The 23,146-nt window shown below is 40.0% G+C and overlaps 1 protein-coding gene across 1 annotated transcript in view; it reads left to right on the top strand.

Moving 5' to 3' along the window:
• Nucleotides 1-23,146, top strand: part of Adamts12 (ADAM metallopeptidase with thrombospondin type 1 motif 12) — a 286,768-nt gene that overhangs the window by 245,285 nt on the left and 18,337 nt on the right. Inside the window, exons 19-21 of the mRNA XM_003470179.4 lie at nucleotides 8,374-9,495; nucleotides 15,002-15,154; nucleotides 21,051-21,230. Coding sequence (XP_003470227.1) covers nucleotides 8,374-9,495; nucleotides 15,002-15,154; nucleotides 21,051-21,230 — 1,455 coding nt within the window. The remainder of the gene's footprint in view (nucleotides 1-8,373; nucleotides 9,496-15,001; nucleotides 15,155-21,050; nucleotides 21,231-23,146) is intronic.

The following is a 23,146-nucleotide window of genomic DNA, read 5'->3' as shown; positions in this document are numbered from 1 at the left end:
AAAATATTATTACCAACTAATATAGGTACATGATGGATATATGCACTGTTGCATGTGTCATATCAGCAGTAAACCAGAATATGTCCCCCTGCTCTTCATTAGAAGGAATAATAATAACATACTGGTGGCCTGGCCTATTAGTCCACCGCCAATCTACACTGCTGTAAATTATAGTGTTGTCAAAATAAGGCTGAATGGGGGTACTGTGACTGATTCATTAAATCTGTTTACCAAAAATATGTTGACTTCATCCAAAGTAGTTAATAACTCTTTTTATGTAGAATTTACTAATTGCCAGAGGCTTATTGATTTCTCAAAGGACTGCAATTACAGATTTGACTGAGGAGCTCTTCTTATTATGTCCCTATATATGTGGAGCATAATAACCAGCCTTGACTGGAGAACAAGGGACCAAAAGTTGGCATAATGTGACAAGTACTTGTGTCTGTGGTTCCAAATCACAGCTGTAATCAACTGACAGCATATATGTAATTTCTAGTTTCTGGCTTTCACTTGACAAAAATGAGCAGAAAGGCTGAGCCAGTGTCTTCATTCAGGAGATGCTACTGGGAGAAGTGCTTTTAGTTAAATCAGCATCAAGAGATTTACTAAATGGTTCTCTCTTGGTTATCATGTTGATAACCCTTTAATAAGCTTTACTAGAATATGGTGAAATGTACTTGGCAATCCAACCATGCCTAGCTGCTGCTTTTAAAATAGATGATGTGGTCATTCTTAGTGCAAAGGATTTGTTGTCTGAATTTTGCCTTGGTACCAATATTATTTGAAGCAGGATAAAGCTTTGGTTATACCTAATCTTGTGTTCTTTGCTGAGTCATTTGGGTCACCCTGGATGAGCCTGAAACTGCAAGGTAACTGGGCCAAAACATCTAAGTACTGAGAACCTCCTAGATTTCTACAAAATGACCTCCCCTTGCCACCAAGATGGGAAGAAGGAGAGGCAAATTCCTGAGCTGTCCTCTATGAAGGCTTCTCTACCACCCAGGAAATGAGGAAAGGTGTGTTTAGGTATTCCAGGGTGACAAGCAATCTTGACCAACAGGGATCAGAAGAGGAAATTCTCTTCCCAAGAAAGGCATGCCTGCCCCCTGAGACTATCCACCACTGATCCCACCACCAAGCCTACACTCCTACTCTAGACATTTTACCTGTAATCTCAAGATTCACTAAGAATCTTATCCTGGTTTTGGTGGCTTGGAGGCTAAGAAAGAGGGACTCTATTTGTTGTAAACAAAAGCAAAGTGTCAAAGTTTCTGGAGCTCTGTTTTTTTTTTGTTTGTTTGTTTTTTGTTTTTTGTTTTTTTGTTTTTATCGGTACCAGGGTGGAGCTCTGTTTTTAATCTAAGTATACCACTTCAGAGTCAGGTAACCAACCCAGTAGTGAAGGGCATGCCCCCTAGAACATGGCTCCCTGGGGTCAAATCTTCAGCCACTTGTAGATGAGAATGTTTCACCTCTCTGTGGTTACCATTAGTTTTCTCCTGGTTGTTTTACCCCACATTCTCACATATTTATTTGGCATTCTCCCCCACTGACTGCCAGTAATCAGAGGTGCTATTTGGCTTCATTTGATTTGCATATGCATATGGCAAATGAGACTTCCAGAAGCCAGGCTGTGTGTGTTTGTTTGTATTCAAAGTGCTGTAGTAGTAAAGTAGAAGTCAGGGCAGGTCTGGGAGCAGAGATTGAGATCTAAACATGATAATAGAGTTACTGTGATTAAGCTTGCAATTTAAGCCCGTTCATCTAGGTAACCATTGCATTAAGGGAATCACAGTGAGCTCCATAATTCTTTCCACTTGATACATGGGAAAGTACTTCAAGAAACATCCTTATTATAATAAATTGCCAAAGTTATGTGAAAATTTTAATAATGATTCCAAAAGTATAATTAGAAAATGGTTTAGCCACCTGTTTTCTAGAAAGCTGTCTTATCTTTTGCCATGAATGGATGGATGGATAGATGGATGGACATATGAATGACCACTGAAAGCATCAGGTAGCTAATAAATGTGTCTGGGTGTTTATATATCCTGGATAGGAATAGAAGTGGAAAAAAGGCCCAGAGAATGACCCATATTCTAATCTGCACTTCATATACTCACACAGTCTTAGGAAAATGAATTTATCTTTCATGGTCTCAGTTTCCTAAATTGTAAACCTTGTCAAATAGACTAGTAGATCTAAAAAGATAGCAACTTTCATAGGCTTTGTACCTCTGGAAATCTCTGTGTGCTCTTACCTTAGTGTTAACTCTCAGCCTTTCCTCGTCTGTAAAGACTGGGTTATTATAAGGATTAATAAAATAATCCATATAATCACTTAGCATACTGTCTGGCAAATAGTTAGTGTTCACTAATCAGCGACCTTATTGTCAGTCAAGACAAAGGCCCACTCTATCAGCGGTACTCAAAGCTCCCAAAATAATTGCTCTGTGGCTTCTTGCATGTTCATCTATCCCTCTCTTTACACATGGCAATTTCATGTAATTGCTTAGGGCTTGTCAGTTTTTTAAAGACCTACAAAAATGTCTGAGACTTAAAAGAAAAAAACTAATCTATTGCTTCCATGAAAACAAAGTGTCTAGGATGCAGCAAAATAATAATAAATATTTAACTATATTAATATCCAATTTATTGGATATGTATGTGTTTTTAATACCTTTTTGAGTTTTAATAAAACTCAAAATAAAACTGGGCTACCAGTTTTAGCCCCATTTAACAGATAAAGAAACTGAAGCATATAGATGCTTAGAAATTTGTCCAAAATCATAAAACCATCAATAATGGAACCAGGATTTGAATGAGACCAGCAGAGCTGCTACTCTGAGCACTATACTATATACTGTACTGTGTCTCAAACATCTGAAAACTGACAGCTGTTAGTATTCACTAAAAATGTAATATATTTGGAAATAATTTATATATCATCTTTCTTACTTTGTGGGAATTCCAGACTATGCATATTGACTGTTGAGGTTTCAGAGACTCGAAAACCAAGTGAATTACCCTCACAAAATAATTTCAAAAGAAAAAGAGAAAAAGGCTCTTAAGTGTTTAAAAACACAAAAGAAATACATTTGCCACTAGTGGATATGTTTGAACTTACCTGCTGCGATATGAGGTGGGCCCTCCAAAAGCAGAGCTACTGAGTCTAGAAAGATCTTCCATCTGCCTTTTCTACAACTAACTCAAAGGAACCAAACAATTAGGTTGCTAAGAATCTGACTAATTGAAAGAATCTAAGTAAAAATTGTTTGTGGGGGTGTTGAAGTACAGAGTGACTCAACAGACTAATGCCACTTCTCAGAAATGAGCTCTTCTTGATTCTTTTGACAGAAGGTGGTACGACAAACTCCAAAGCTATGGCTGTTGCTGAGAAGCAAAAACAGACACGTGTGAAATCTCAGGAAATTCTGAAAAATGAAAGCAGACAGGGCAAGCAAGGATAGGAGATATTTCTAAGCTACTCACCCCTGGAATCCCCATTTACTTAAGATCTAGGAACTCCAGGGCAGCTGGCCCCTGATGATCTGACCGTGATCACCTCTGCTGTTGGCACGCTCACTTGGAAGCACCAGCTTCTCAGTTCTTTCCAGCTCTCTGTAGCCTGTGCTCTGCCCAGCTTCCTGTGAACAGACATGCGTACTCATGTTTGAAACAGCTACTCAGTTGGGTGCCATGTTGTTTCTCTTTATCATATACGATTTTTTTTTTTTAGTTGTTGAGGATACTGAATTAGTTTTCTAGGGCTATCCTAAAAACGTACTACAAACTAGGTGACTTAAATAGAAATTTCTTGTGTCACATTTTCAGAAGCTAGAAATCCAAAATCAAGGTGTCAGCAGAGAGGGGATAATCATTTTAGAGCTGGTGGTTTTCAGGTAATCTTTGATTTTCCTTGGTTTGTGAAAGCATCACCATAAGCCCTGTCTTCATCTGGGCATGATGTTTTCTGTGAGTACAAATTTCACTTTTTTATAGGAACAGCAGTCAGATTGTGTCAGGGCCTATGCTAGTGCTGAAATTTTAACTTGATTCCTTCTGTAAAGAGCCTGTGTCTGAATAGGTTCACATTCTGAGATAACAGGTATTGAGCCTTTGATACAACTTTGATACATAGAATGTAGGAAGAGGGGCAATTCAATCTCCATTAGGTATCTAAGTGTTTAACTTACTTTCAAACAGAGTTTAGTGGATATCCAATCTTTTAGTTATAAATTCCAAAGACTATATATTAAATTCTGTACTCAGCCCTTGAATAGACTCTCTTATCCCCGTAACTTTGGACCAGTTATGAGTCCCACCCTCTCCACAATGCTCCTGTGGTAAGTGGAGTTGATCAGTTTAGCAGCTGACCTCTTTTCCAGTGGGCTATCCCAGAGGTTCTCATCTAGGAGTGATAGCCAGCAAGGGGAAGATAATGTCCAGAAAGAACAGATTGACAAGCTGCTTGCCCTATACGGGATTCAAAATTACAAAGGGTATATGATAATCATAGCTGAAATTGTTTTCAAGAATTCTCAAACTACCAATTGAGATGAGTTCCAAGTGTGGTGCTGTGTACTGCATTTATTTCATCTGAAGGGCCTGACAGCTCCGAAGGTGATAAATACAGGGAAGATGTACTGAAAGAAGCACAAAGCTGAATACAAAGCAGGTCTGCTTGTTCTGACTTCTGAGAAAAGGCAACTTGCACAGTTAGGTGCAATTTCCTTGGTACATAGCACCAGGCTGGTAGACATATGTTCCAAGTGCCAAGACATGGCATCCCCAGGCTGTTTAGGAGATGCAGTGTCTACTTTTTAAGAGAAGAAAGAAAAAGAGAGAAGAGAGAGAGAGAGAGAGAGAGAGAGAGATAAAGAAAGAGAAAGAAAGAAAGAAAAAGAAAGAGAAAGAAAGAAAGAAAGAAAGAAAGAAAGAAAGAAAGAAAGAAAGAAAGAAAGAAAGAAAGAGAAAAAAATGGTGGATGGAAGGAAAGGTGCTGGAAAACAGACTCCTCTCAGACCCTAGATCTCCATTAATGAAGTTTCGAGTTGCCATTTGGGAACAAGATCAATAGATGCAGATTGTTTGTTTTTTCAACGGACACTATGAATCTGGAATTTTATTAATATAAAATTGCTAAATTTTAAAATTCTGGCCAGTAACTCAGTGTTTGCTTTTTGTTTGTTTATTGTTTTAAGGTTGAATAGGCCAAAGAGTATATATTAATAAGCCAGACATATTCCTTGCACTACACTTTGGAATTCCTGTTCAAGAACAATCTTTTGTTTTAAAGTATCAAAATTTAATGTATTTTAACCAAAAAATCAACTGCATAGGTATTATTGCATAGTTCTTAAACTCTGTATATTAAAAGGCCCCATATCCATCCATTAACCACAGACAATCTGAATCTTAAAAATATAGCAATAAACTAGAGGAGTTCATGGACTTCAACAGTGTCTTCCAGACCTTGCCTCTACCTGCTTCATCCCCCAGGCTCCCGTTGAGATGGTTCTCAGGGACAGTAGAAGTCAGCTTTCTGTTAGGGTTGCTATTAGTATCATCAGTGTCATTATTATAACAGCAATTATAATAGCTTCCAATGACTGTCTCGAATTTAGTGTGTATGTGTTTGGCCATTGTCTTCCATAGCCCTCATAGAAACTTTGAAAGGTAGATCCTAATTATTCTTACTTTCTAAACAAGGAAATTGATCCTTCATCGCTGAATCATACAGAGGTAATTACAATGACAGTTTCAGGAATTAAAGCTATTTATCACTGGTTTTATAGTTCACCCCTTCGCTTATATACTGTCGTTCAATATAGTAGTGTAGGCCACATACTCATAAATTTATTCATTTTAAAAATTTTTCTTGAAGTTGTATTGTGAATTGTCATATCCCCAAGGGCATTAGAAATACTTCAAGCCAAAATAAACTGAGAAAAGATGGAGAGAAGTTAAAAGAAAAAGATTGAAGGAAGTCCTATTATGTTACCATTTACTCTAATACTTCTCAGAAATAAAAATTGCAAGCGAGGCCACCTGGTGCTTACGAATCTGTGGAGTGATCTGGAGGCTCTCTATGATTCAACTTTCAGCTGAGCCCACCTGAAGCAACCAACATGGACATGTGTTCAGAAATACATGGAGGATCATGTGGTTGTACCGACATATTTTTACAAAGAGAAGAGTTGAGAATCTGAGAGGTTCAGGTTAGAACATAACAAGCAGAGAGAGACTTGGAATGACTAAACTGGATGTAGCCGGAAGTATCTTAATACACAAGAAGGGCAGAAATCTTGTGACAAACCAGGAAAATAAATATCTTTCCAGGCTTCAGGTGAGTTGTGGAAAGTGTGGGAAACATTATTTCCTCACGAATGTGCTCCAAAACCATTACTTGGTAGCTTCAACTTGGTAGCAAGTAAGTGCATTTCCTGGTATATGAGCTGTGTTTCTCACCAACAATTACTTTTATCATTTCAAACTGAGTTTGGAAGGCCGGTCCTGGAACAGGCCATTTAAGTGTTTTATTGACGTGTTAGTCACAGCTTTGCAGGTTGAGTTCCGTCTGCAGCTGGCTGTTCTCTTGGCTGTACCTGTCCCTGTGCTCATCAGCATTTTTTTTCGCCTCTCAATGGAGCTGATTTCACAGTTATTATACATCAGTGAGTGATTACGCTTGATTGAAAAAAATAAGGAGGGAGCATTCTACATGAATATTATTTTCTTATATAGAGGAAATTAAAAATAGGTCTTGAGAGGCAAAGAATTTAAGCCAAAAAATATTTATGTTCATGAGTAAAAATTTTCTCATTCCTTATTGTTTCCAAGTAAAGTGATCACTTATTATACATGTTATAAATATGTGTCTTTAAGAACTGTCCTGAGAAATCTAGTTTTGGTGGTGCGTGCCTTTAATTCCAACACTGTAAGTTGCTTAAGTAGGAGGAATGCAAGTTCAAGCCTAGCCTGGGCAACTTACTGACATCTCAAGACCTTGTCTCAAATTTTTAAAAAATGTAAAAGGACTGAGGGTGTAGCTCTGTGCAAAGAGGATTCAATACTAGTACCACAGAACAAAAACAAGAAAAGAAATAAAATGTTTGGACAAGTGAATAAGGAGATTCCTTGGATAGCTACTTGTTATTATACTGTGTGCTAACAGGGAAGATTTATTATGTGGACTAAATCTGACTCTCACTCTGAAAGTGACTTGCAGCCTTTCATCCAGCTCTGTAAGCCTTGGGCTTCTCTCTTTAGAAAGTGGAATAATAAGTCCTTTCTCATAAACCCCACAGAGCTAATGCAATCATTACACAGAGTAAAGACTTGAAGCCCTCGGGAATCCACTGAGTGTTATGCAGTTACATCCTTAAAAATCCTGTCTTGAGGTCAGACATACAACACAGAAAAATGTAAAACAGACAATGTTGGTCACTGAGTGGTCCAAGTTTAAATGGCAGGTGTTTAATAATTGATTTAAAGTGTCACTCAAAATGAAAACTAAAAATATACCAGTGTGATAAAAGCATGGATTATTTGAAACATTTAAACTATGTGGCAACTGTATATGACTTGCAGCTGCTGGACAGATGCAATGAACATTTTTTGTCATGAATTCTGGGGAAGGACTTTCCTATCAGAATTCCCCCAAAGCAGTCTAGTTGCCTGAGCTGGGCTGTACCCTGAATGTGAAGGGAAGAGAGGGGGACAAACCACTTATATGATGTATACATTAGCACCATGCTAAGGGAAAGTGTATATCCCACCCTTGATTAACCATTCATATAAACACCTCAGAAAAGATCTTGCATCTATGAATATGTATGAGTGTGGTGATTGTCTAACTTTTAGTCACATTCTGCCTGCCAAAGACAAGTGATTATAATACTCAAGAGAAACTACATGGAGTATAACATTTTCTAAGTAGAATGAAAAAGATTCCATATAACTAACTTAATAGATTCCTGAGGCTATGTAAACATTTCACATTATTGTAATAATGTCACTACCTTAGAAAAGAGACAGTATTATTCACTATAGCTAAAACAATTGGGTGATTCATTTAAATCATTGCACTCTTGTTGTATCCCACTATTCAGTCTTCAAAGGCAAAGAGACTTAAGTTTGACTACATCATGGTTTATGTTTTCAGTTTGTAAAGAGTAAGTGGGTTGTCCTGTATAGAGATAAATTTTCACGGAAAATTAAGAGTGCTGAAATTAGACATAGAGATAAAAGACAATGTTACCTGTATGTCCAGCTGCCACTGAGCCTGTCCCAATCAGCTATAAGCCTGTCCACGAGAATAAAAGCAACTAGACTTCCTGCTAGACTAACAGCTGTCTCTCTTTCCCAGTGCTCTGTTTCCTGTGGTGGTGGAGTGCGGATTCGCAGTGTCACATGCACCAAGAACCATGGTGAACCTTGTGATAAGACAAAGAAACCAAATAGCAGAGCTCTGTGTGGCCTTCAGCAATGCCCATCAAGTCGGAGAGTTCTGAGACCCAACAAAGCCACAGTTCCCAGTGGGAAAAATCTACCAACATCCGGGCAAGACCTTCTAAGCCCCACCCCTTCACCTTCATCCCAGCCCACCCTGCTGGCCACACCCACAGTGCCTGAGACTATGGACACAAGCACTCCAGCCACCAGCAGCCCCAGTCTCACCACGGCCTCCACAAAGGGAGACTTGGATGGAGAATGGTGGCAGAATAGTTCAAGCCAAACTGAACTGGACTCTGATGATCTCATTTCTACTGGAAGCACTTCTCAGCCCTTTCTCACTTCCTGGTCTTTGGGCATCCAGCCCAATGACAAAAATGGTGCTAATTCAGATACTATTCCTACCTCAGATAGAGACATTGTAGCTACAACAAGAAGTGGTCTTGATGTGTCATCTTCCAGCAATCCTGCTACTTGGCAGATAACTCCATACTATAATACATTGACAAAAGATCCAGAAATGGAGATGCATAGTGGCTCAGGGGAAGGCAGTGAACAGTCTGAGAACAAAGATGAAAGCAACTCTGTAATATGGACCAAGAATAGAGTACCTGGAAATGATCCTCCAATGGAAAGAAGTACAGAAATTCCACTTGGACCTCCACCAACACCTCATGATGGGGATGGGTCTTTGTGGTATCACTTCAGCACAGTGATGGAAGGATCACTATCTACTCAAAGGCCCAGTACCCTTACAGATGGGACACCCAGAACTGAGGAAATGGTCACTGAAGAGCCAGGTAACACTTCAATCCATGTGGAAGAAGAGCACCAGCCAGCAACCTCAGAAAAGCCAGCAAATCATAACCACCTAGAACTTCCAAATATGAATCAAACACAAGGTTCTGGACCAGTCCTGACTGAGGAAGATGCAACCAGTCTGATTGCTGAAGGATTTTTACTGAATGCCTCCAATTACAAGCAGCTTGCTAAGGATCACAGCCCTGCATACTGGGTCGTTGGAAACTGGAGTGAGGTAAGAGGACTGATTTCCTACCCCAGCTGAATTCTACTTAAAAAACTCTAGGAATGTTGTATCCTTTTACAAACTCTAAAGTGAATGCTCATCGAAGTGTAGCATAGTGTAAAAAAAGTGAAGCAATCAAGTATATGCTAGCATCTCAAATGAAAGGAAGAAAAACAGCACACATAATAAAGGGTAAAGACTATATATAGGTGATCTATGTTTTGTTTCTAACAGCTTTCAATATTCTATTCTTATGTTGGATTTCTGGGATGGTGATTATTATATGTCTGGGTATAATTTTATTTTGGTTATAGCTATTTGGAGTTCTATATGGTTCACTAATCCATATGTCAATTTCCATTCTTATGTTTGGGAAATTTTCAGCTATCACATCTGTAAATAGCCTCTTGATATCATATGTGTTATCCCTTTCTTTTTCACTTATCCCTATCGATCCTATGTTGTTTTTCTTTGTATCATCTTGCAGCTGTTGAATTATTATTCCCTGATTCCTTGTTTTATTTTAAAAGATCTTTCCTTTCCTGTTCACTAGCTGCAATCTTGTCTTTGAGGTCTGAAATTCTGTCTTCACTTTTGTTGAGGCAGTTTTGACAACTTTCAATGAAATTTTTGATTTCCTTATATCTCTTTGAATCTGCTTCATGTATTCTATTTGTTTTTTATATTGTTCATTCAGGGTTCCTATCTTTTTGCATTGTTCCTCTAACTTTTTAACTGTCTTCTTTAGATATGTTCAGCATTTCTTTCATTATGTTTATCATTTCTTCTTTTACCTGGGATATTCTTTCTAATTTGAATTCCTTCATAGCTTCCTGGAGTTGCTTCTTTATTTCAGTTGCTATTATTTCAGGTATTTCAGGTGTATGGCATATATTTCTTCTATGTACATGGCTCCTAGGCTTTCTTGGGATGGGCTGGAGGTTTGAGACTGCATTTTGGTCTTTTGTCTTGTCATTTTCCTGTATTTCCATGTTTCAAGTGATGTTCCAAAGCTTCCCCTGGGCATGTTGGAAATTGCCTCCTGTGCTGTTGGCTTCTGTGATTGAATAGAGGTTGCTGAGCGTGGTCCAGTCAGGCCCGCTGAATGTCCCATGCCACCTCCAGTGTTCCAGGAAACTTGGTGGGCTCCCAACCACTGTGGGTGATGGTTCAAAGCTTTCCCCAGGCTGGCGCTGAGGAGCTGGAACTCACCTCGTGTGTCCTCAGTTCCCCTGATTGAACAAAGGTCCTTGGGCATGGTCTAGGCAGGCCTCAAAACCTCTGGAGCTTAGTTTAGTGTGGCTGCAAGCTGGGCAGCCACTTAACCACTGGGAATGATGATCTTAAAGTCTCCCTGGGCCGTGCCATTGTTCTGGAACTCGATGATTTATTTCTAAAGTAAATTATCACATTTTCTATCAATGAGTAAACAATCTTATTATCTCTATTCACAAGAATTCAGCTTCAGGGATAAAAGAGATTTTCATGCTACAGCAATCTAATTTGCTGAAAAGAAACAGATCTCATGGACCACACATGTTTGTCTTATTTCTTTCCTATTCAATTCTAAAGGGCTCTCTGCAATAGGAAGATGTTGACACTGAACATTTGCAAAGCAGGTAGCATGGTTTACAAGCATGATTTTATGCTCACAAGCATGACATTGCTTATTTAAACCTAATCACAATCATAGGAGACTGGTAATATTTTCCTTGTGTTTAAAGGTAAATAAAGTGAGTATAAGAGAAGTTAAGTAGCCAGAATCATGTACACTATGAGTGATGGAGCAGGGATTTGAACTCAGACAGATAGATAGACAGATATCAAAACCCAGGATCACTTGCTTTGAAAACCAGGAAACACCACCATTCTCTGTGCCTTTGTTTCTTCTTTGGACCTATTACCTATAAAAGCAATACCAGTTATGTGGACGTCTTGGGTTAAAAGATGAGAAAATCTCATACATAATTCACAAGAGCATATTTTATAAATTGAAGACACCCACAATCACTTTTGAGGTCACAGGGACAAATGGTCTGTATGATATCAACACAGTGGCTTCAGTCCAGAGCTAGATATTTTGAAATAGCATTAATCTGTGGAGGTTTTTTTTGAATGATATCTTTTTAAATATCACTCTAAAAATGTATCTCTCCTTAGAAAACATGCTGTTACCCTAAAGGGCATATACACAGGCTTTCTGTCTTCCTGCAGTCAAAGCAGTTTAGATAGTGTATGGCTTTTGCAGATTGATTGGGTTTCATTGATAGTCTTTGGCATATCCAAATGATAGCTAGCAGATGTCTGTGTATATAATCTAAAGTTCTTGAGAGAGTTAAGAACCATAGATAAAATATGGTAGATGTGAGCAGTAAGGGAGATTAGTGAGGTTACCAAATACCAAAGCTATAGGCTACCGAGAGCAGAGGGCCAAGGGTGGGACTCTGGAAAACACCCACACTAAGGAGCTAACTGGCAAAGAGAACCCATGAGAAAAAGTAGTAAAGAATAATCTAATGTTTTAAGACTTACACAAAGAAATTTGATGTTGGCAATGTCTAGGAGGAAAAGGGACAGCAGTGGACTTACTGGATTTGACAATCTGCAAGTCCCAGGTGACTTTGAGAACAATTTAAACTCTGAGATCCAGGGAAATAACAAATTGTAGTTAAAATTCGGAGCTTTCAAAAGTCTATGATAGTCATCAGATAGAGTTCTATGTTAGAACTTTTAATGAGATTGGAGAGACCCTTCTCCCCACCCAGTGCTGTTATTCATGCTGTTTCCTCTGCTGGGCGGGGGGGATTCCCCTTCTCTACCCTTTCAAATCTTACTTATTCTTCAGGATCAAGTTTTGAGCCTCCTCTTCCAAAAATCTCTCTGATCTCTAAGCCAAGAAGGCATGTCTAAAGTTCATTAGGCTTTGGCTGGACTCTTCCTAAGACACACTCCAACTTTCTGTCCTGCATTGCAACACTGCTCCCCTTCTAAATAGCATACTTCTTTTACTAAATAGGGTTTCAAAAATGAAAAATCGGTGTAACACTAAGTTAACAGTATGAAGAGGCATAAAGCCTGAAACTGAACTTTCTAGATTTGAATCTTGACTCACTGTTAACTGTATGTTCGTATTCTTTCTCAGTTTCCTCATCTGTAAAATGGGAGTGATGATAATTCCTGACTCATAAAATTATAAGCTAAAAGGAATAACTGCTTTTAGGGCACTTAGAAGACTGTCAGATGCATGGAAAGTACTCCAGAAGTGTTCGCTCTGATCTATATTTACAAAACAGAAAACATAGGCGCCTTGCAGGGTACGTGGGTAGGGCTTTTATTTCGGCAGGAATTCACCTCTCCCTGAATTGCTATGTCATTCAGTCAGATCCCTTGGATCAGTCAGATATACGCTGTGCAGTTCTGTAGAATGAAAGTGACAGCATGATTTTCCACAGCCTTTCAGAGCAGTCATCACAGGATGCTGATGTGATTCTAAGCATCAGTTCCCCTCGGGACTCCCCAGTACCTGCTCCTTGACCTGATCAATCCATTCCTGTAAAGTCACTAACTGTGACAAGGAAGAACAAAATAAAGCCATTGTCCTACCTCTCCAGTGCTCTCTTTTCTTACCCCTCTTCCCGCTCCCAATTTAAAACTAATTTAATAAATAAAAATCTCATTGACAGAATCCCACTTTTGCTTTTACTATGGTCCATGAGCTTCCCCCTCCCAGCTTTGATTTGGACTGTTTGTTGCCCAAATAAGCTGTCAAAAGAATTAAACAGATTTCTACTCATGAGTAGGACTAGACTCAGAGTCTCCGAGACAGTGTGCATTTATTTGCAATATAAATGTGATACAACAACTACAGCCATCACTTGAGATTTAATGAGACCAATGCTGGCCTGAAAATTTGCCTCGACAACTTTTCTGGATTTGGCCATGTTTTCCTTCCATATCACAATATGCAATTAACAGTATGCTGGCTATATGACCTTCACCACGGTTCCTAAACTGTTGTCTCCAGTACCTGGAAGGTGGGGCCTGTGATCCTGTGCTCACGGGTGTGTGGTGTTTAATAGAGCATTGACTGTGTGTGCTGCAGTGAAAATGGACAGTCTCCCTAAGTCCTTACAAAAAGCCCCTGATGGAGGGAGCTCCTAGTGTTGCAATCAGTTTTACAGCTTTTGGAAAGTTAGGAGACAGCAAAAAAATGTATCACACTGTTAGAAACTGCAGGACTGTAAATGTACCCTCAGATGAAAGATTTCTGATCTCAACCTGGCTTGTCAGTCACCTGCTTTGGGATCAGCAGAAGGCTGGCTAATCTGGAATGGCCTGAGATAGGCTACCTGGTTTGTTTCACATAAACTTTCATCTTCCAGCATTAGGTAGTCCAGGTTTAATCTTATGCTAAGGCAGGGACTGAAGGGCTAGGATAGAAAGCAAGACCTTTTCACAACTAGCACATCATTCATTGCATCCTGTCAACTAAAACAAAAGCCATCCTCAATTCAAGAGCTGAGAAAACAGACTTCACTTCTTGATGAGAGAAGCTAAGAAGTCCCTTTGCAAAGAAATAGATGAAAGGGAGCATGGACAGCAGGACCACTGGTACAGTCTGTGGTCAATGCACTTTGGCTGTTATCATCTCAGCTATGTGGATACATACTGTACAAAGTAGAAGGATGGGAGGTTATGAAAGACACAAATCAAATTCTAAAGAATTTTGAGGAAGATATGAGACCACGTCTATATAAATAAGCCTTTGGATAAGAAAATAATGTAAGATATTTCTACTTTTCCCTATGATTCCACATTCTATGCATTTAAGGATTCAATTATGTTATACATATATGTATATGTTAGGAGAAGAATGCAGCGCAAATGGAAATATGTTTGCCTTTGAAATATCGTCCTGGCATGAAGGCCAAGGGGGCTGCAGGCACACTGTCATGTTTCATATCAGGGATGCCCAGAGTGGGTGTGAGACCCCATCATCTACCTCTTTCCTCATGTCCAGCTAACAGTGCAATGGTATTATTTCACTAATCCCTTCCTATGTGATGTAGACTGGTGTCACTGTATGTAGGTAAAGAAAATAAAGTTTAGAGAGGAGACTTGTCCACTCAGTAAGATGCCTCCAAAATGCTGTATTATCATTCTATAAATATATATATATATATTATACAAGAATTTGCACCAAGTGAAACATATATATAAGAGGATGAGGAAGCAGAAACCCCATCTTACTGCACTGGATTTTTTTCCTACATACCAAGTCAGGGGTTCTCAACTCCACCACTTCCTAAAGACGGCTGGAGAAAAATGTTTTAATACTATTGGTCCCTGAGCCCCACACCGAGACTCAGGCTGATTTGTGTAGGCATGGGTCTCAGCAATAATATCACTTGAACACTGTGAGCTGGGTTAGCAGCTGGAACACGACAGCCCCTTCCTCCAGATCCCAGTGATGGAAACCGCACCCAGCCTCTGTCTTCTCTCCTCCTCCCTGCAGTGTTCCACCACGTGTGGGCTGGGCGCCTACTGGAGAAGTGTGAAGTGCAGCACGCAGGTGGATGCCGATTGCATGGCCTTCCAGAGGCCTGACCCTGCTAAGAGATGCCACCTCCGCCCCTGTGCTGGCTGGAAAGTGGGAAACTGGAGCAAGGTAATCTATAAGGTGGAATCTTACACAGGCACTTGCTGAAGGTGCTTTCTCTTCTTCTTCATCTTGCCGCCTTCCTTCTGCCTCTTTTCTTTTAGAAAATAATAAAAGAATAATCGCAGGTGCTAAGCACGGGCCAAGATCCTCAAAAGTCTTGAAAGTACAGTTTTTATTAACCCACACAGTTTTAACTGCTTGTCCTTTCTCTTACAATATAAACTGGAATAAAAAGTTAAATTTGCATAATTAATTGCTTTGTCCATCAGCAGTATTGTTTCTAAATTACTTCAATTTAGCATTATTATGAACAATTATATATTATCACATCTGGAATTAAATTACAGCTCAGAAGCTCTTCACAAAAAAGTACACAGTTTAATCTGCCAGACCTAAATTGGAAAGAAAGCCAAGATATAAAAAATAATTAGGTTTTTCAAAATATATGTCCATTATTAAAGAGTAATTTTTGCTGGCTTTGTTAACCTGACTGTGGTTATTTATTTTGCTGTGATATCTGCAGAGTCTGTTGGGAAATGAATGTGTCAAGTTATCAGATTATTTAGCCTTGGAGCTTTAGGGCACTAATCAGCCCTGATCTACTTCTCACCTTGAAGGGGCTGAACAGACATTGAGTGGCCCACCAGAGTCACAAGATGCTAGTGAATGGTGGGGTTTCCAGTCAACTAGCAGGTAAGAAGAGCAGGGATAAGAGCTATGCATGCAGCATCTTTGCCACAGAAGACCTAGATTCCCCATTAGTCCTTGTCCTCTCCAGAAGCCCACCATGACAGCTCGGTGCAGGAAAAGATGAAAGAAAGAGCTAGAGCTACCCCAGAAACTTGGAGACGGTAATGACCCTAGATGTTAGTCCATTGTCTAGTGAAAGATCATGACTCTTAACAGGACCACGAGGAATGTCACTGGATATCTCTGGTTTTCTTGAGTGACTTGCTTTTCTCACAGGAGCTTGGACTGTCACAGATATGCCATAGGACACCTCTGTAAAGTAAGGCTCTGAGATTAGGGAGAGAGTTTGCCCCTTGAGAAAATTACCATTTATCTTAGTTACTTTTTTCTCATTGATCAGACAAAATACCCAACACCCAAAGTTAAAAAGGGAGAGGTTTATTTAGTTCACAGTTTGTAGAGGTTTAGTCCATAATTGTCTCCACCAAGGCAGGGTGATGCATGGCAAAGGGGCAACAGTTCTTGCCAGTTGAGCCAGCAGAAGACAGCAAAACCAGCAAGAGCAAAAGGAGCAAAACAAACCTCTTTGTGCCCCTTTTATCTTATTCAGACTGCTGGAATGAGGGTGGTTGCCAATTCTGTCAGTGGACTGATCCAGCAGTCACCCAGCCTTGATCCCAGCACTGAATCATTCACAAATTCTAGATTCAGCTACCTCTGAAAAACCCTGTCCCTATGACTGCATGAGGCTTTGGAGGGACATCTAGGCACAAATCATAATACCTTTCACTCTGTTGAAACTTGCAAACCTCACTGTTTCTCCTGTTTTTCTTTCAAGAATAAATACAGGCTTTTGTTTAAACCCCTCCTCCAACTCATAACACAATCAGAAACTAGCAATGACTGAATGCCTAGCTACAGATTCTCCTCCATATCCTCAAAAATCTCAGGAATCCAGGAAACATGTATCTCTGACCTTGCCAGATGCTCAAGTCCTAAATACTTCTCTCCTCTTGCTAGGAATAATTATTTTCTTGGAAATTACATGGCTTATAGAAAGGACTGATGGATGAAATAGGTTGTACTTCACAAAGGTCAACTCAAGCCTGGGGAATTCTACCTGGCATCAACTCTGAATGAGAGATTGAAGAGCTCATCTCTGGTCAGACCTTCTCAAGCCAGCACCTCCTCTCTCCCCTCTCCTCCCTTTCCCTTCCCCTCCCCTTGCCTTTCTTCTTCTTCCCTTCTTTTCTCCTCCCTTCTCTTTCCCTCCCCTCCCCACCTTTCGCCTGCTCCTCTACCCTCTCTTCCTCCTTTTCCTTCTCCTCCTCTTCTCTGCATCTTGCCTACACTGCTTCCCTCCCACCCTCCTAGGAAGGTTGCAAAAACACATTATAGCACTCCCAAGTGTTTTGTAGACAACACATCATTAAACTCTGCAAAATTGTAACTACTTCCCACCACATCTAAAATCTAATCCTTAAAGTCATTTCATTCCTATCAAAGAAAATAGTTCTTCTATCAGTGTATTAGGCAGATAAACCTTATGTCAAAGAAATTATTTAACTATTGATAGTCAGTTGCTCTGTTTTTTACTGTTTCATACTACTATAACTTTAGTTTCAATCCTAGTTAATGTTAATCTTGATGATCAAGTAAAACTTCTTTTTTTTAATGTTCCTGGGATTGAACTCAGGGCCTGTACATGTCAGACAAGTGCTCTACTACTGAGGTACATCGCCAGCCTTTCTCTTTTTTGAGGCAGAGTTTCACTAATTTGTCCAGGCTGAACATGAATGTGTGATCCTCTTGCCTCAGCTTCCCAATAGCTGGAATTAGGAGCGTGAGTCACTGCAGCCAGCAGCTTCACCAATTCTGTTAACCTTTTTCAAGTTCACTTGGAGAGAAACTTCCAAAACATAGAGTAGTAAAGCAGATTCTTACTTTTACTAATTATCATTTACAACTGGCCTATTCATCTAACTTCTTAGGAGATTTTTGTTTACTCACTTCTGAAAGGAAGTTGATAATACTGCCTCTACTTACCTTGTAGAGTTGTTGTAAGGATCAAAAGTGTGTTAGTTATCTTATCCCTGTAATAAATACTGAAGATGATCAATTTGCAGAGGAAATGTTCGTTATGGCTCATAGTTTTAGAGGATTCAGTTCATGGCAAATTCTTTCTTTGCATTGCTTTGGGGCCTATGGCAGCATCATGTAGCAGGGAGCACGTGGTAGACAGAAAGCTCCTGACCTCATGACTGGCAAAAAGAGGAAGAGATCAGTCTTACCGTTCTTTTCAAAAGCATATGCCCATAACTCAAAGACCCTCCCCTAGACCATTTCATCAACTCCCAAAGCACCAAGATGATAAACAAACCTGCAACATATGGGCCTTCCCAGATCCTAACTAGAGCAGTGTGCAAAATAACTTTATAAGTGGTAGAAGACTGTTCTGAACAAATTTTGAGCCACACATATAGGTTAGATCTGGCTATTAGGCATTTAACCTCTTGACCTCTGGAGTTCTAAACTTGGGGAAGGAGGCTAGTAGACAGGAAATAATGCAGTGAACTCTCTCAGTGGAATACTGGGCGGAAAAGGTGTTTACTTTCTTGTACTAAGCAGACAGGTGCTGAGTGTCCATGAACTTTAAAGGACTTTCCCTGAATGCCAGGACCCACAAAGTGCCACCATTTGCTTAGCATTGCACTGATGCTTTAGAAAAACAATTTCATTAATAGCCTGAAACAGGACTTCAGAATTACCAATGAGGAAACAAAGCTTGGAGTGTTCACACCACTAACTCACAATGGACTATGAACCTCATACTGCACAGTCTCAATCCTAAGAAACCATCGGCAGGGCATATGTCATCCCTTTAATTAAAGCTTTTCAGAAAGAAGCAGACAGTACATAATAAATATGTGCGTCAATTGTATGACACGTCATTTTCAAAACAAAATTTGTGGAGGAGTAAAAGTGATTTCTGAGAGAATAAACATGGAATGATTATTTCATGAGTGAATAAAGATGTGTTTGAAAACCCCTAAATTGAATTCTGACACCAAAACTATGCATCATTCACAGCTCCATGCACTTCTTGAGTGAACATTTCATGTATTTCTTTGAAATTTTGCAAACCATAACTAAGATTATTTTTAATTCTGACTCAGTGTGGTTTGCAGATCACATCAATTAAACAAACTGATGTGGTAACTACAAAGCATCAGGCTTGTTTGCTTCCACAGGGTGTGAGCCATTCTTTCGGATCCATTAGCCTGGCTCCTATCCTCAGTCTGGCCCACGGGAACTGCATTTTAAAAACAATCAAGAATACAAGTGACTTTTTAGGGCAGTAAGGAAATGAATTAACAGTTGGAATTCAGCACACAAAAAGAAAACAATTTAAAAGCAGAGTGAGTCAAACTAGGTATGGTGGCACATGCCTATAATCGCAGCATTCAGGTAGCTGAGGCAGGAGGATCACTGCAAGTTCAAGGTTAGTCTGAACTACATAGCAAAAACTGTCTCAAATGCCATCTTGCCACACATAAAAAGAATGCAGTGAGTGAATATGCTGCTGCCTCTTCTTTTTTGCTAACTGAATCCAACATGATCTTGAAAATGGAATGGAAAATCATAAATTTAATAACTGTCTTCCCTTGTGACTGACTTAAGTGTATTAGCAAATTTAATTTGCCATTGGATGTGAACATGCTGTTGACAAAAGAATGCTAATTAGAAAATTAAATTGAGGAATAATGTATTGTAGCAACAAACAAAAAATAAAACCCCATTTTGCACTTATGGCTTATAAAATCCCCTTTTCCTAATGAAGAGCCCTCTTGTTTTAACCATGTGCTCTTTTCTGGAAATCTATCTTGTTCAACAAATGGATGCTCTGTGTGGCTATAATAATATGTCTTAAATGTCTTAAATTTTTGTCTACAGCTAATTTTAACTTGACAGCTAGTTTATCTTATATGTGTTTACTGCATAAGCCAGGAAATGAAGTTTTTAGCTTGTACTTTTGGGGGAGGTATTTGGTAAGTGTTGATTATACTTGAGAAGTTAGCCACACTTGATTCATGGAGGCATTAGAGCATCCATCTACCCATTTGTCCCATGGGTCCCCTGTCTTCTCTTGTGAAAGAGCATAATTTAAAGCCAAGTGACTTAGTGTAGTCTCCTAGACAGTAGAAGGGGGTGCACTATTTGAGAATCTACTTCCACTGAAAGGTCTTAAGGAATTGTCTTTCTTCATTCACAACTCTACAGCTGTGACTGTTCCACTATAACCATTTTTTAATTCATTAAGTCCATTTTGGATATCTATACCATGCTTGACCCTGTGTAGGTGCTTGTGACACAGTGCTGATCAGAGCAAGCATAAATGAGTTGTTCTACCTCTCAAGTCCTTATAACAAAAACAGAAAAGGAGCTGAGATAAATAAAAGAAAGAGCTTACTTAGATAAGGTATGTGAGAAGAATTCTCATTTTAAAAGGTGTCTCACTTAAACTGAAATCTAAAGAAGGAGCAGGTACAGGCAATGCCAAGAGTGAAGGATGGAACATTAAGGGCATTGTCACCATGAGCACACATTGTTAGCCCAACAAGTGTCTGTCGCCATCACACCTACCTCATGCCACCACCTGAACATGGGCACTAGAAAGTATCCAGATGGCACTAGAAGTCTATAAAGACCAGACACCATGTTCTGGATGATGACAGCCTAGGCCCCCCAGTATCCTGGCCCAAAGGAAGCCTGCAGGCTGCAGTGAGCTGTGTAATCTCCAACACACTACAGGTTTTAGGGAGTGCTGCAGAAGGGCTGTGTGTGGGAAGAGCAGAGTGAAAGGCTCTCCATGGGTGGGAGAAGAGGTGGAGATAGCTTCTTAGGGGGCTCACATTTTCTAGGTTAAGAGTACTTCTCTGACTTATCCAAGGACTCACAAGCAATAAAACCATAATTCCTACCCACGTACGTCAGTTATCGACCCCCTCATACGTGTTTTCTGATGTCAGGAGCCCTCACGGAAGGGGCTGCTGTGTAACACCCTCTCCTGTGGGTATGAAGGAAAACAGGGCCCGCTCGAACTAACTACAATCCCTCTTCACAATTTCAAGCCTGGAACCTCCGAGTGGAGAAGAATGCAGGCCTGATGCCAAGGATCTAGGTATCATCTTTGCTTTTGCTGTCCATACAGTGCTCCAGAAACTGCAGTGGGGGCTATAAAGTCCGTGAGATTCAGTGCGTGGACAGCTGGGACCATCACCGAAGCCTGAGGCCATTTCACTGCCAGTTCCTAGCTGGCCTTCCTCCCCCGCTGAGCATGAGCTGTAACCCAGAGCCCTGTGAAGAGTGGCACGTGGAGCCCTGGAGCCAGGTATGGCACCCTAGGTGGTCTCAGTCACCCATATCCAGGCCCTCTGTATCCCAAACAAAGAATAGAGCAAGACACACAGTAAGAAAGACAAATATTTATTAAAGAAAGTGCATTCCTCAGAGAAGGAGCCAGCAGATGAGAAAATTCAAGAGTGAGTTTCACTCAGAGTGACCTACCTGCTTTAGGTTTGAGGTATTTATTAGGAACTTTATGGAGTTGTGGGATCTGGGGTACCACCTAAGAGGACTCTGCCCAATTAAATGAAAGTCTCCACAATCACATCAGGAGGGATCATTTCTTACTTTACATGGGCATGGAGGGAACCATCATGGCTGCCAATGCCCAGATGGTATGGGGTCAAAACTCTCCAAAGCTAATGGTATTATGATGATTGTGGGGTTACCCTCAGTTGGGCATGTGCTCCTCCGCCTCAGGCCAGAGGTCAAGAAAGTGTGATAAGGGCAAGAGCATATTTTGTAAGTTCATGGCAAGATTTCAGGGTGCTAAGGTGAAAGTAGGACCATATTTCTCAGGATCATGTTAAGATGATAAGGGGATATGGTGAGAATTGGCTACTCTTTTGGTTTCCTAGAATAAGAAGGCATCCTCTGCTATGAACTGCCTAAGGCAAGGTGGTGTTTCACGCAGTCTCCTGCATGAAGACCTCACCTGTGTCATGACAGTGACTGGCTTCTGTTTGATGGCCTGATCCTTTATGAGGGAAGCTAAGCTGATCAAATACTTCCAGATAGTGAGAAAATTTCACCCAGAAGATTATTGGTGTAGTTGCAACCATGGCAATGCAATAATTTATTACAACATTGTCTCCTAGAGTATACATTGAGTAACTGGGGTTCCTGTTGGGGAAATAAATACAATGGAATGATTCAAACAAGGGTCACTTTGCTGAGAACCATTGAAGACAGAGCCTCACATACTTATCTGAGACTTAGGCAGTCAGGTTGGGGAAAAGGTAAGAACCCTTCCACATAGTACAATTTTAGTTCAGTCTTTCAGTTAAATGTCCAGATCACTGTTTGCACAAATAAAAAGAAGGGTGTGTGTGTATATGTATTTGCTCTTCGTAAAAGCAGGTGAGGGGCCTGGTTTTGCTGGGTCTTTGTTTTACTTTGCTATATGAAAACAAGTTTAGTATTCTTTAATGAAGTATGGGGATTTCATTTTGCCACAGACTGATGTATCAATAGCTAGCAAATACACTCAGTAACTTCCACCTGGTGGAAAGGTGATAAAAACTGGAACCCAGTATATTTTGTTTCTCTTCCTTCCCTTGCCAGACTTTGAAATACATGAAGTGACTGCTAATCCCTTTCTCTGAATTCAAACCTCCAAGCTTTCCATATATGCTGAACCCTGCCTGGACCTCTTCAAGTCTAGAATTTACAGAGGAACCTAGAATACCTGATCAGAAAAAATACCATTTGCAGGTTATTAAAGATAGGCAATCAGATATTTCTGGTCAGAGGAAAAGGTCTATTGCTTATACTTCCACAGTAGTTCTGGCCTCTACAATTTCAGTCTGTTCCCTGACAGCATTCTACCACTCTCCTTTCTAAATTTTTCTGTTCTGAAAAAATCACAAAATTGGAAGGCTTTTGTCTGAAGGAACAAAGGAGCAAGGAAATATAAGTCAATTAAGTACCTGGAGCCATTGTGAGACTTGCCATCTTAAGGTATTTCCCCTGATCCAACATGAGGAGTCCCTCCTATGCACATTACCAAATGAACTGCCATCCTGGAAATGATCTGAACTCACTTGAACAACCAGTGCAGACTACCCATAACACAGACACACTGTAGCTCTGAGAGTGTCTTTTAAATAACGTATTTCATAATTTCTACCACTAGCAGTCAAATGTTAGTGTGCTTCACAGTCACAATTACAAGATTTGTCA

The sequence above is a fragment of the Cavia porcellus genome, unplaced genomic scaffold (assembly GCF_034190915.1).
Source record: "Cavia porcellus strain 051 isolate PalLab524CR breed Dunkin Hartley unplaced genomic scaffold, mCavPor4.1 scaffold_11, whole genome shotgun sequence".
In the NCBI taxonomy this organism is placed as follows: Eukaryota; Metazoa; Chordata; class Mammalia; order Rodentia; family Caviidae; genus Cavia; species Cavia porcellus.
Note: the sequence above shows the minus strand (reverse complement) of the source record. Positions and strands in the feature narration are given on the sequence as shown.